Consider the following 14,646-nt stretch of genomic DNA (forward strand, 5'->3'; position numbering starts at 1 on the left):
AAATAGCTAGTCAAGTGGAAGTTTTGAATGAACTAGAGCTCCACCAGGATCTGAATCACAGGATGTTCAGAATCTACCTAGTATCTCAAACACTAGGAGAAGAGCAAGTAGCCTTTAAACATACTCAAAAAAAAAAAAATATATACACACTTTATATACACACACAGTGACTATTACTATTTCAGCAGAGTAGGACTTTTCTTAGTTAAACTTGATCCCATCACCCTCTTTCACCACTTACTGCCCTTTGCACCAAGAAGTAAACTTACAAGTCCTCACTTTATGTCAAAGAAGCTTAAGACAGCTTTGGCCACTACTTTCCCCAAATTGGTATGCAAAGACAAGATCAGAAGAGAATTATTAGATGAGAGGCAGAAAAACGCATGCTTAGTCTTCTGTAACTTCTCTTAGCACCTGGTGTTCTGTTTAAGATTCAGTGTCTGTAGAAATACCTGTCATAGTTGGCACTTAAAAATATGCTTGTGGCAGCAGGAAACAATTGGCTCATACACCGCTTGTTTTACTCAGTCAGGCTTTCTCTGAAGTTTTTTGTGCCAATGTAAAAGAGAATTAAGTGTTCCATAAGGAAAGAAAAAGATTAAAACCTTACCCATTTTACCTACAGAAATGCAAAACAGCATGCACAATCATGATTAACAAAACACACATGGTAAGATGTCTCAACTTCTCATCACAATAAGCACTGAGGGCTTAACAATCCCTGCCTAGTCGCTGTTTCAGTGATTTAGCTCTGACCAAAAAAAAAAAAAAAAAAATCAGTTCTCATTTCTATCTTTGCTTGCATATAAAGTTTATTTTGTGCACCCATTTTTGCCGTAATAATTTCATGACTACATTGAACAGCAGGGCTGAAGTATGAAGCACTCCAATAGTGTCAGCATTCACACTGCATTTGTCTCAGTATTACAGGAATGACCGTACATAGAAAGTGTTTTTCCCCACAGATCCTTCTTCATTCAGCAAGACTGTACCCAGATAAGCCATGATTATATGGGGACCACCATCATGGTTACAACACTGAAGGATCCCACCACTGAGAACACCGACTTTCAGTTGCAGTTCCATATAAGCTTCGAGCAGCTCATTGCTCCTAGTTCTGTCTACCATTACCATTTCTCAATTTTAACATTTGGTAGTTATTTTCCTAGAGATATTTAAGAGACTGCAGTTGCCAAGACAACTGCTTTATCAACATCAGCACCAAGATAGATATCTTGGGCTTCCCTTCAGTTCACCATGACTCCCAGGAAGTCAGTTGTCACAGAAGCATCATTCTGAAATTGGGCTTAAAAAGAATCCCATCCTTTTAGTGGCCTTTGAGGTCATTCTCAAGAATCACAAGTTCCTTTAACAGGCTGCTTGCTCCTTCTATAGGAGATGATTAATTAGACCCTCAAAAGTGATATTTCCTGTAAAGCTAGAAATTTGATAACTTTGAAATTCCAGGGCACTGAGGTGATGAAAGCGAAAGATATAATCACAGAGCTACACATCTTAAACCAAGTTTATACATGCCTATGTTGCAAGTTTCAATAATTTACTGAAGTCACATTCTATTTTGTTTTGTTACTAAGAGAAGCAGCCAGTGTCTCAGTATTTGTTTGAATATGCATCAAACTCRACTGGGCCTTTGAAATGCATGCCTGTATCTATATTTAATATCAGAACTTCCACAAAGAAAAAAAGTGAATAATCCCCAGTTATATTCATATTTTAACTAAGCGAGGCCTAAGCAGTCATACTGTCAGCCCCCTTCCCTTGGCAACCTGATGGCCAATTCAACTAAGCTTTGCAAGGTTCTAAGGCCTCAAAGTATACTATCCAGTTTCACTTAGTATCACAAATGCAAACAGGCAAATAGGAAGTAAGATCCTGCATAGCCCACTCCCCCATGTTTCATCTACGTTTAACACAGAAAACACAAATTGGTACTATACCAACCACAGCAAGATCTTTGATCAGAGTTTATATAAGAAATGAGGTAAGCCAACTAAAACAGAAATAGTAAGGGTCAGGTTTTGTTAAGTTCTACTGCTACTGAAGTGACCTGCACCTTTATACAATCAATATTTGAAACAATACAGAAGWAATTTCCCAGCTCTATGCTTATGTCTACATGACCGCCACTGCTGTGACAGATTTACAGCTGTCACCGTACTAGCTTTGAATCACTTAGCATGGATGCTGGTAGCAATCTAACCATGGCAACATGGGATTAAGCCTGGGCTGCAAAACCAGCTCATAAGCTGGGTCAATTCACAACTGGTGTTGAATATCATGCTGCCGGTACTAGACCACTATACTGTGCTTGAGACAGGTTGACTATGCAATTGCTGCAATGCAGACATACTTAAACACTAAAATGATCTCAGTTTAGTACTGTGAACCTTAGTTATTTGCTATGCTTGACAGTGTTAATGGAGAAAGCACTGTGTGTTCCTTTCATTGTATCTATTAATATAAGGTTAACAGAATTAGAACAAGAAAATACTTTATATTCTGACTGAAACTCAAACTCTACCTTGCAATCACATTAAAATAATATTTGGTCATAGTTTAACAATTAAGTATCATACAACAGCATTTATCAATAYGTTTATAATTAAACTGAAGAAGTCCTAGCATTTAGAAACTCTGGCTTCCCTTATAAAAGGAAAGGTACCTGCAGGTCATTTGTGCTGTAGTTTTCTATTTAAAGTGCTTGCTAAGTGTAGAATTTGGCTTTCTGCCCATATGTTTTAAGCTCAGTGTCGTGGCATAGCCTCAGTAATTGCACTGAGGGCGACAAGCATAAGAGAACTCTAAGGCATGTCAATAATATACTTCAAACTACAGCTTAACTTAGTAGGACCAAATCTCGCTCTGCAAACACACTCGTCGCACAAAACCACACATGAGGCTATTTACCTGGCCATGCGACAGAACTGCCAAGCCATTCCCCATTTTAGCACTTGACACTCAAATCTCCCATGCTAATTTCATGATGTTTAGAGGCTTTATTCTGAATCTAATCTTCTCTCCTGTGCTTTGAAGGCCTAGGGTGCCTGTAGTAGTACAGGAGAACAGGAGCTGGAACAATTAAGACAGCATGAGTAAGAAATCCCAGAGGTGGAAGAGATTAAAGAAAAAGTGTGGTAGTTCTGAAATCAGTGCAGATCCCTCTGACATTTCAAACTTGATGAGGCAGCCAAGCTTTGCCTCCTCCAACAATTAGAAGTTTACCCAGATTATCTCCTGGTATACTGTTTCTGAGAATTATTTGTGAAACTTGCATAGCTGAAGTCTCCCCCAGCAAGCCTACATACCCAGGCCCTGACTTGATGGCTTTCTCTCCARCACTAGGAATGTCCCCCTCCTCCCCCAGGTTAAGTTACACAACCCCAGCTTTATTTTTTACTCTTGCAGAATTGCTACAGCTGCCTCATGAACAAAGTCTGTGCAGAGGAGTGACTTGTCAGTACATCAGGATCCATGCTGGGGATCTTCAGGAAATCACTCAATATTTAACCAGGCATAAGGAGAAATTCTTATTCTAAAAATTTCCTTGCTTTCCTAGCTTGGGCATCCAGAGAGCTATTTACTTGACAATTTCCTCAACTATTCCAAGTTTAAATAATGTGCTTGTAAACACACAAGTTGAATTCGTTTTGGAAGAAAGCTTTCTCATGTACCATTTATAAAAAGCCAAAAGCTTTCTACCTGCACATTAAGTCAAGGATGTGATTACAAAATATGCCCGTTTTATCAAAAAAAAAAGTTAAATTTATCTAGAATCAGGCACACAAACCCATTACAGACAAGAGACTTTCAGACCACATCTTATTCACTAAATTATACTGCCTCCTATTGTTGTCAAAAATCATTTTTAGCCCTACTTTAGACTTAATCAAAGCTGAAACAACAAAAAACCCCCACACTTCTACATTTCTCTTCCAACCCCAGCTATACAACCTTCAGATGAGTACCTCTTCCAATTGTCAAGAGAGCTAAAACAACGCACTGTGTTGGCCGTTTTCGTTCTGCCCGTGTGGTAAGGGCGGACTCTTCTCGGCGAGTGCCACGCTTCACCCACACAAAGGGCCTACCAGATGAATTCTGGACTGTGCATCCCTTTCACCCAGTCTAACATCAGACTAAGTATTCACATTCAGAGTTAAGGGCAACACAGCAATATTTAATAGCTTTACCAAACAGAGCTCAACAAAACAGGCACTGAAGAAAGTTTGTTGGCTGTTATGTAGCCGAAGACGAAGGTTAGTTGACCATTAACAGCATCCAGTAATGGACAAACTTACCAGCTTCTTGGACGGAAGCAGTTAATTTGCCATAACCTTTTTAGTCCATACAGACATCATTTAGTTGTTAATCTGCAAATTAAGGACTAAATTCATCATGCCAATCAACCATTAGTAGTTGGCTTTAGGTTCAGCCTAATTTTTCTTATCCTCAGTTTTACCGCATTACCACAGCTTCACAACTGATGTGTCATAAAAGTGGCCTAACAAGACTCATGTCCCTTCCAAGCATAGGGATTCTCCAGCCCACTTCCACCACTATACTCTTCTGACATGAAATGCATTCTTCAACTACACCATTATAGTTTTTGGGGGGAGGGTGTTGGAGAGGGGGAAGGGGAGGATGATTTAAAAGGGAGATTTATAACACAGTTTAGACTACAGCAATGCAAAGCCATTTATACTGAGCCTGTTCCAGGAAAAAAAAAAAAAAAACTACTTTTCTCCTTCCTAGAATACAGGAATCACTATTCTACACTTACGTAAACAGGAGAAGGGAAGATTAAAAACAAACAAACAAAACTTATTTACACCCCCAGCTATGAATTAATGCTGAACAAGGCAGCCAGGTCACCGTGACAAATTTATGCATGCAAGAGTTAACAATACAACACAACTGATGCTGTTTCCAACAGCTGAAGTGTTTCTGTCCAATAACCTCCATCCAGAGCTTTGGTAGATTTACTGAAGAATTCATAGGTTCCACTTAAGACAACCAGCAAGTTCACTTTCATGTTAATGTTAGAAACTAGCCACCTTAGAAGTCTTGACTAGGAGTACACAGGTCAAAAAATACTGGTCTCTTGGAAATAGGCAAAAGCTGCCCACATTCTCAGCAAGGTTGAGAGCTACAGAGGAAAAGATGAAACCGAACAAGGATGAGACATCAGGAGCCAGATCAGAAGCTCTATTTAGGTCACACTCAGTAGCCTTTTGCCAACCCTCAATCATGCCCCAAAGCACAGTCAGCCCAGTACAGGAAGAGCTGGAGAAAGGAGTCACACTTGAGACTGGCTTGGAAACCCAAAAGATCCAGGGATAGAGTAAGAGGCCTGTCAGAATCACAGATGACAGGATTTTGCACCTGAGCATACCTAGAGCCCCATCCATGCCCCTGCCATTGCACAGATCTGCTGCATTAACGTTGCTGACCCCACAGTATGCAGCATTAGCTACTTAGATTGCAGGGTAGAGCTTGGAGATTGTACAAGTGCCAAAAGACTGCTAAATAAATCCCTATGTGATGTTTCAGTGCATCCTCATTAGATTCAGAAATACATAACACTTTTTCAGAATTGCTGCTCATAACCCTACCCCAGCCTGGTCTGATCCACCATCTTAGCAACATGCCTGCAACCCCCAAGGGCAGCTCCCGGCTGGAGATAGGCAGCACATAGTCAGCCTAACTGTGGTCTCCATGGATGTTCCCATTAAGCAGCATTATTTTTTGCAGCTTTTGTTGACTGCTCGTGTGTTACTTAGTTGTCCCTTGCAGGCCAATTATGGTCCCTGGCTGAAGATCTGAGGCACAGCTATCAGTCATATTAGAGGAATGAACCAAAACRAGCATCCACAGAATAAGCATACAACTTGGATAAATCATCACTAACTTGGATCCAAGTTGAACATTAAGTGGGCTTCTTCTAATTAGCGCAATCTGAGTAACAGCACTAAAAACCAAGATGTTTTCCTGAAGGTCCAGAAGAAAGTGGCCAACACCAGCAATCTTCTGATCTCATCCCTCCTTTGTATCTTTAGCCAATAAAACTATTACTTCTTTCCAACTGGAGAAGCCATAGACATGGGGTCTCAAAACAGATCCAATTATGCTAGTTTTGCCACTTGCAGTAAAGCTCCAGAGTGACACTTCAAATGACCCTGCCTAGACCAGCATTTATTCCTGGAAGAGTCTGCCTATAATCCTCTGAGGGTCAAAACAAGCCTCTGTATAAGTAAGTTTCCAAAAACTATCCAGCCTGTTTCAAAAGTGTAAATACCCAATTGCTCACAGCCTCATTTAAGTCTACCCTGCCTAATCCACTGCCCATGGTAGAGTTGCTATTGTGGTATTTCAGGTCAAAGACAGACAAGCTTCTTCCACATAAATTAAAGATTGCTAACAGTGATGGGGTAGGATAGGGGGGAAAGAGAGAAATCTGATAAGTTTCAGAGAAAGAAAATATATTAGTCAAATTTCGAAGCATACAAGCCTTCAGATTTCTGGCAGAATGAGAAATGGAAATCATTCCATATGTTGGGCTCAAGATTTTAATATTTATATGTTCAAATGGAGATCATGCAGCAATATAAGATGTCTAAGTCCTCTTACAAAAGACTAGTGAACTTTTAAATGAAGTGAAAAACAGGTCCTCTATACAAAATTGTTTAAATGTGATTGTGGTTGTCTCAGGAAATAGCTATTTGACACTTAAGAGAACTACACAAGAAAAGAAACATTTCTATCGTTCACTGAATTCTGAACACTCAGTGCTTGACAAGAGTGGAGCCTCAATGCCTTTTTTGCTCTGCATTTTGAATACCTTATGGCCACAATACACTTTGCTGCCAAAACGTCTTAAGTTAGGTTAGTGATACAACTCAACCAGCAATATCATAAAAGTATTCTCCTTAATGTGGAAAGAGTGGGGGAAAAAAAAAAAAAAAGTGTCACGATCCTTCATCTGAAGCATTTGATTTAGGTGCTTTGTTAACACATCAATGACAAATTAGAAAGAATTTAGGTAATACCTACAGGACACTTAAAGGTACAAAATAGATGTTATCCTCTCAAGTTACACCGTTTAATTCACTACTGAAAAGCCTTCAGCTAAGTGTGAGTGCAGTTACTGTTCTGCAAGATAAATAAGTAGGAGCACCGAGATGAAATTCAGTCTCCTACACATTGTAAGCCTATTTTTGATAAAGGTGAATGTTTTTAAAGATACATTACTCCAGTCAAGATAAACTACACTGGTGTGCAAGTGTTTGCCAGTATTCATGAATTAAAGGCTTATACCACCAGACTTTATGCAAGAATAAGTGCATCTTCATGGAATGTATTACAAATTGTGCCTACTCCACTGATTGCTTTTGTTTTGACAAGGCCAAGCTGCGAAAGGTGATCTTATTTAAGCCTTTGCCTAGCTCTGACAGTGAAAGGATTCTTGTTGTAGAGAAGTCTAAGGATTGTTTTGTATTATTGTATCTAATCTTAAAGCTAGATATTTCATACAATGGACAAGTCTCCATCACATAAGAATTGACCTAAGTGGCATGACAGGTTAAACACCGGTCTTCACAACATTCTAATATTCAAGCAAATAACTTTGTATTTTAACCTTCCCAAATATTTTCCTATAAGGAACACAAAAATTCCTAAGTTTTAAACTCTAACCAGGACACACAGCTTGGAGAAGAGTCACATGGCTATCACAAATATGTCCCTACTGCTACAGTCTTAAGTATTGTCTCCCCCATAGTAAAAGCCCTTTAAGTTTTAAATAACTTGCATAATTTTAAGAGAACAAAAGAGGTAGATAGGAGTATCATGTCATACTTTGAGTAGCTAAAACACAGCAAGACCTCCTTGTTAATGACAAATACAACGACATACCTGAAAGTCTCTGTTCATTCTCCTTGTTCTCTGCGCAGTACCCTCAATTTAAAGAAAAAAGCCTCAGGGGAGATTTCTTTAAATCAAGTAGAGACTCCAAAATATCCTACGTGTGGCCCAGTTGAGTAGCTTTACTATTTTTCCTCTCAATTGCAGGCCGCTTTGGGCAAATGCTTATCCATTTTAATTATTTCAGAAAGTATAGAGATAGGCTATCAATTTGCTCTGCTATAGGATAATCTTGGCTGCAGGTATTTTAGGAGAAGGTACAGAATGCCAAAGTTAAATCATTGTAACCTGTTCTGGTGAGACGGGTCATTCTCAATAAGTAGCTTCTGCAAAAGCTTAGTAAGATTAATTGCAACTCCTCTAAYTCATACTGCTGAACAATATATTAATGTTTTAAAAATAAAGTACTGGAACCCTGGAAATACTAGAGTAATTTTGCACACATGCATGTGTATACGCACCGTATCCAGTCATGAACTGCCAAAAGTTACAATTGATCTTTCTATACTGTAACATTCACATAACCTCTACTCCATTCRCAATGCAGTTCATTTATAACTCAGTTATATTCCAGTTCAGTGCAAGTCCCTCCACTATTTAGTCCATATTATTAAGAAATGATAATAATTCATATCTGAGGATAGGGTAAGCARCATAACTTGCTTGTAGACACTTAACTCCGATCTTTAGATGACACAGAGTTGGAGAAGGGTATGTGCAGGGATGGGGGGCGGGGCATGAAGATTTTCTATCTTCAAGAGGTAAAGAAGGAACCATGCAGTGGACTTAATGTGCTATTAAAGAAACAAAATACCCAGTGTAAAAGGGTGTTGCTACATAAAACAGTGCTACATTAGAAGCAGGTCTGAGCTTTTAATAAAAGCTACAGATGTGTCCTGCAGTCAAACACTGGCATAATGTCATTGGAATACTGGAGCTCTTAAAAGTTYACAAAAGGAACAAAATTCAAAAACAAAACAAAAACTCCACCCTTCCAACACTACAGAGTAAGAAATTTCCACTAATCCCCAGAACACTAACCAATTCTAAAACACCATGTACACACTTTAAGTTACCATCACTTGAATAGACTGGCAAGAACTTCCAAGAGGCCACAGAATTAACCTGCACAGTTATCCAAGAGAAAAAAAAAGTATCTTGTATTTTATCTCATCCAGAAATCATCTGGTGCAAACTCATGGAAACAGAGCCAAACAATGGAAAAATTATGCAAGCCAACACTGTTCAGTCTTTCCAAATGAAAAGGTTTCCATTTTTCATTCTAATGGCAGAAGTGGGCTGTGCTACAGCTCTTCCTTTTCATACAGCAGGACCTACTTAGTACAAATGAGCTTGTATTTCCAGGCAGCATCAGAGCTCAAAATTCAGTATCTGTCTTCACAGTATACACTACCTGGATCAGAGGAGCCCTAGGGAAAGAACTAGGAGCTGGCTACTGACATCAGAAGAATTTTCTTCCCTCCTTGACAGGAGATGACTTTTTTTTTTTTTCCCAAACTTCATAGATAGCCCGCTGTCAATGGGAACTCTTCAGACTCTGAAGTGCACAACTCCAGACTCTATTAATGTGCAGTTTCATATCCCTTGTCTTATCAAACCTCTGCATATTGGTATCAATGATACCTAAAGGCAACAAAAATTGAAAATTAAGTACAAGTAAGGAGAAGATCTGTAGAATCTTACAAGGCAGATGCTTCACAGAAGACTAGGTCTGCAAGCTTACAACAATTTTTCCTTGGCTTTAAGTAATACTTTGTGAAGTTAGATGTTCTACCAGTTACATAATCCTAAGTGCCTAAGGATTTTCTATTTGCTTAGTTTTAAGCTTTCTAGGAAGGAGCCTACAACTGGAAACTTTTAAACATGGTGTTCATTCCTGGTAACAGTTAACCAGAGAGTTTTATACCAATTTCCTGCTTTGAAAAAAAGTATTTCCGTATATTGCTAATTGCTCCAAATTCAAAACAAATCACTTGGAAGAAGCTAAGATCCAACAACGCAGATTTCTAAACAGTACAYGGTTAATGAGTTACAAAAAGCAGGGAAAACAATGCCTATGACAAGTATTTAGTCCCCAAATTACTCAAGACAACCAAGCATAATGCTTGTTTTTCCCCTCCAACTTATGCGTCAAGACTTGCTCCTTCAGGTAGGAAAAATACCTAATGAAGTAAATTGCCTGAAGAACTATCAAACAGCAACTCTAACAACACAGTTTTGCTTGTTTCCTTTCATGTTAGGTGTACTCATTTTCATCTATCTAACCTAAATCACCTCTGAAGGAGCTTTTAATATTGACTTTGCTCTACATTAAATATGTTTCTTGACACAGCATACTTGGTCAGACTGTACTTCTGGGCAGTGCTACACGATTAGCAACGAAGTTCCTATTTGAATAATTTTTTACTTGTACCTTTCCTGAAGGTTTGCTCCCCAGCACAAACAGAATATTATTCAACTACAAAATGAGAACAGTTTCCTTTTCCAATCAAAATCTGTGATGCTAAGGAGCAATTGCAACAAATACACAGAGCTGAGTAAACCATCAACAAGCAAACTCTCATAATTCTGCTATATCTTGAGACCATCACTTGATTAAGGCACTGCATAGAGGCTTATCAATCTCCAGCCTTTGAAGACCCAAACATGAAGTTGTTGAACACAGAATTACAAGGCAGACTGAGGGGCATACTTCACCCTCAGTCACTGCAGTCTGTCAGAACCAGCACCCATCATCAACAGATTATAGCTTAACAGGCTTTGCTGTGCTGATCCACACTTCAATATCTGCTGCCAAAGTTGCAGGCAAAAGAGTTCTCCAGCCACGTAGCAAAGAACCTTCTCAGCTGCAGTAAAGATGCCTATAGAGTAAAGGTGGTATGGATAAAATTGTTTACAAGCAGTCCTGCGGGTGACGGCAGGATCCAGTTCTCTGTACCTCAGGCACTATCAGCAAAACAAAGAACGTATTCCCATAGTTCTCAGAGTAATCCATAATTACTACGTAGGCTGGAGGAATCTCATCCAAAGATCTGTTTTATCAGACCCTGTCATTCCCAGCCGACCAAGGGAAACAGCAACTGGTATCTTCTATGACCAGGTCAAGAAGTACTTTATTCTGAGAAAAGTCTTCCCTTTCTTATTCAGAAACCTTCAACAACTGAACCAGCCATGAATAAACCTACACATTAGACATACTAGTTCTCCCCACCTTTCTCCCTAAGGCAAATTCAGAACRAGCCAAGGAGCAAAAACCATATTCACTTAATATAATCAAATATACCTGAAGCCCAACACAGCAGATTTTGAACAGAACAGGGAGAAACTTTAGCTGTACTGATGGATGATTCCCCTGCTTACAGCTACTGAAGGACAGATACTGGCTGTTATCTTCTGACCTATATGAAGGATTCAGCATYCCTGACTATGAGATTCTTTTGTCTTGCCAGCAAGGAATGAGAGGGGACCAGCACAGGAGCTTAACTCCTTCTTCAAGGGTGGTAATCTATAACTTAAGTAAACRGTTATCCAAAACCTTATTTCCAGTTCTACTCAAAAATGGGACTTGTGACTATGAAGTCACAAGATAAACCAAAAAAATTAACAGAGTACAGGACAGCAATTCAAAAACATTTGGATGTGTGATAGAACCTTGCAGATGTGCACCTTCAGCTAATTGCTTAGGGGGGGCAGGGGGACTTGCAGTTTAAGAGTGCTCTTATCCCTCGCTGAAGCCACTCTGCATGAAACATTGCTTCTGAATGATTCTGCCATTTCCATTTAGCTAGGAAGTCCTACACTATGAAGTACTGCAGCACATCTCAGCATGCTATCTCAGTTGATAAAAATCTGGGTTTATGTTTAAATACTATTCTTAAAACTTTAAGAGGTCACCTATTTTACTATAGCCTGCATTAAGATACTAATAATCTACCATTTAAATATTAATAGTATGTTTTCTGCTTAAATTTATCAATTGATAAAGTTACTAGATTAGTAACTGAAATTAGAATCTGTTGAAATGCTAAACCAGCTTTTAACAGCGGTAGCTCCTTTCAAAAAAGGTGCAAAGAGAGCTCTTTCCTCATTTCAGTTTATTCAGCTAGTTCAACAATCCATAGAGAAAGGTCATATTTCTCCAAGAATAAACAAGGTGCAAAAAGCCACCTCTGAAAACTTCATGAACCAAAAAGTTTTATTCCCAACCAATCGTTGCTAATGCTTTATTAATGCAACTTAAAATGCATGTTTTCCCTCAAAATACTTACATTTAAGCTTAAATAAAAGATTTTGTACCTTCCTTCTTGTTCCTACTCTCAAACCACACCTCAAGCAAATGGCAGAAAAGAAAATGTTTCAAACTCTCAATGCCACAAAGCTGAAAAAGGTATAACCTATAATTATATATAGGTTATTATAATAACCTATAATCGCTTATTTCTCATCCTTCTTACCTAATCTCAGGAAAGTAAAAACATAAAACATGATGAAGATAAACTATTTAAATTAGCAAGCTGAGAAACCTCAAAAAAAAAAAAAAGGCGGTGAGTTAAACTAAAGCATCCACCTTGAAAGTGCTGTGAATATATCACAGAAGTAACCTCACAAAATGAGGTTCCACATATCAATCTTATCCCTAGATCATTCAACAAACCAAGTCTAACACATCTAAAGGTTTGCCTAGAGGTCCAGTACAAAACAAAGTCAAAAGCTTCACTCCTCAGGTCAAGAGGATCCCATCTCCCTAGGGAACGAATCAAGATCTAAGGCTGCTTTTTCAGTGGCTGAGAATTTAGGGTGAATACCAAAAACTGAACACTATCAAAACAAGAACACCACACATGGATCCTCCTGGAGAAAAAGATTAAAGAACAAACTAAATACAACGGACTTCAGTCACACTGGTTGAAGGCAATCACCCAACTACAGCAGCGATGGAGGCACAAGGAGAACTTAGGAGTCTCCCATTCTCAAAACAAACATCACACAGCATTTGTAGAGACTCCTCAGTGCTATCTTTTCACCTGTTAGAAAAATTTAGAGGAAAAGCACTGCAGTAAAGGAAAACATCAAATGGCAAAAGAAATATCATAGCCACAATATTGAAATAAACCAAYACTGGCAATCTTGCCAAAATCTACACTTGTTGAAGGTAAATCCTCAGAGTATTTTACCCATCTTCTTTAGCTTTCTTTCCAAAAAAATCAATTACAGATGTAGGAACCAGACAGTTCCTAAACAAAACAATAATATTTTGATCCATCCTGATTTGTTTGGAAAAAATCAATGAGTAGTCTAAATACAGGAAGAGTTAGCCAAGCCATTCTGATGTAAAAATGACCCAGTTACCAATCCAAGGCTAGAGCTATTTCCTGAATAAGTAATAATGGAGGTGAATCTAAGAATATACATATCACACCTACATGAGTAAGCCAGTCAACCCATTACAAAAAGAAAGGCTTGTGCCAAAACCTTCCCTTCCTTCAAAACAAGGAGGCCAAACTGAAGGTGACTCAGATCTATTCCCTAAACTACAGGTTATTTTGGTGTTGTGGAACAGAGTGCTCAAACCTTGACCCAGAGAGGCCAAGAGGCATTGAAGATGCATGTTCACCAAGCAAAGAGATCATCCAAAAATACTTTTCCCCTCCAGTTTGACAGGAGCTAAAGGTCACTAACTGGCATGAAGCACCAATCACTCCAGGGAGACACAAGTTGAAGGCAGCACTGTTTTTGCCAGAGACCAAATGGACATTGCAAGGTTCAAAGGGGGTATGCCCAATACAATATATCTTCTGCAGGCAGCAATGTTTTTCTTTACTCCAAGAGAAGAGTTTTTTCTCTACTAGTTGTTTTGAGAATTTCAGTCTTCTCTCTTTAGTTCCTTTTTGGGAAGGCAGTGCCAGATTTCTTGCTCACTATGTTTACAAGAGGGGGAAATGACAGCCACAAAAGTTTTTTTGGACTAACAGGAAGATTGAGAGAGGAATTGAAAACACTCATCTGCCTTCACCAGATAAGCATTTCTCTAGCCCCTTGATGACTGTCCTAGCAAARGGGAGGAGGCAAAAATTCATAAGAAAACAGTACTAAAATACTACGAAGATTGGGAGGAAAAAAAACAAAAACAAAACACCGGAGTAGGGAGAGCCTCTACCCGAATTAGGATGCTCCTGACGGGAAGGCTGGGACACTCCGTGCTTTGAAATAGCTATACACAGACACGGCCCAAAGGGCGACGGGGGAGCGGAAGATGTTACCACAACCCCCCCCTCCCCAAAGGGGAGGGGAAAAAAAAAGAAAGCGAGAGGGAGAAAAGGAGGCTTCGGAGCAGCAGCCTCCCCCAGGCCCTCGCCGGGGCCGCGCCGGTGCCCCGCTCCGCGGCGAGGCCTCCGGCCGGGGGCTGCGCGCGGCCCAGGCCCCGCGGCGCGCCGGAGGCCTCGGCCGGATTCGTTCCGCGTTTTCGGCCCCCGCGGAGCCCCCTCCCTCCCTCCGCCGGCCCTACCTTGAAGTAGCCGCCCTCGTAGAGGGTGTTGGGGGGCCCGAAGATCGCCACCTCCCAGTTGTAGAGGTCGGACTCGTCGACGAGGGTGATGCGGAAGCCCTCGACCGGCTCCTCCTGCAGCGACTTCAGCTCCAGCATCAGCGCCTTCTGCGAGCTGCTCATCTGCTGCTGGGCCATGGCGC

General features: G+C 39.9%; 1 protein-coding gene across 1 annotated transcript in view; it reads right to left on the bottom strand.

Moving 5' to 3' along the window:
* Positions 1 to 14,641, bottom strand: part of UBE2R2 (ubiquitin conjugating enzyme E2 R2) — a 51,805-nt gene extending 37,164 nt beyond the window's left edge. Inside the window, exon 1 of the mRNA XM_085321925.1 lies at positions 14,465 to 14,641. Coding sequence (XP_085178051.1) covers positions 14,465 to 14,641 — 177 coding nt within the window. The remainder of the gene's footprint in view (positions 1 to 14,464) is intronic.
* Positions 14,642 to 14,646: the final 5 nt, after the last annotated feature.

Source organism: Rhea americana, unplaced genomic scaffold, assembly GCF_003343005.1.
Source record: "Rhea americana isolate MKP2758 unplaced genomic scaffold, rheAme1 scaffold_73, whole genome shotgun sequence".
Classification (NCBI taxonomy): domain Eukaryota; kingdom Metazoa; phylum Chordata; class Aves; order Rheiformes; family Rheidae; genus Rhea; species Rhea americana.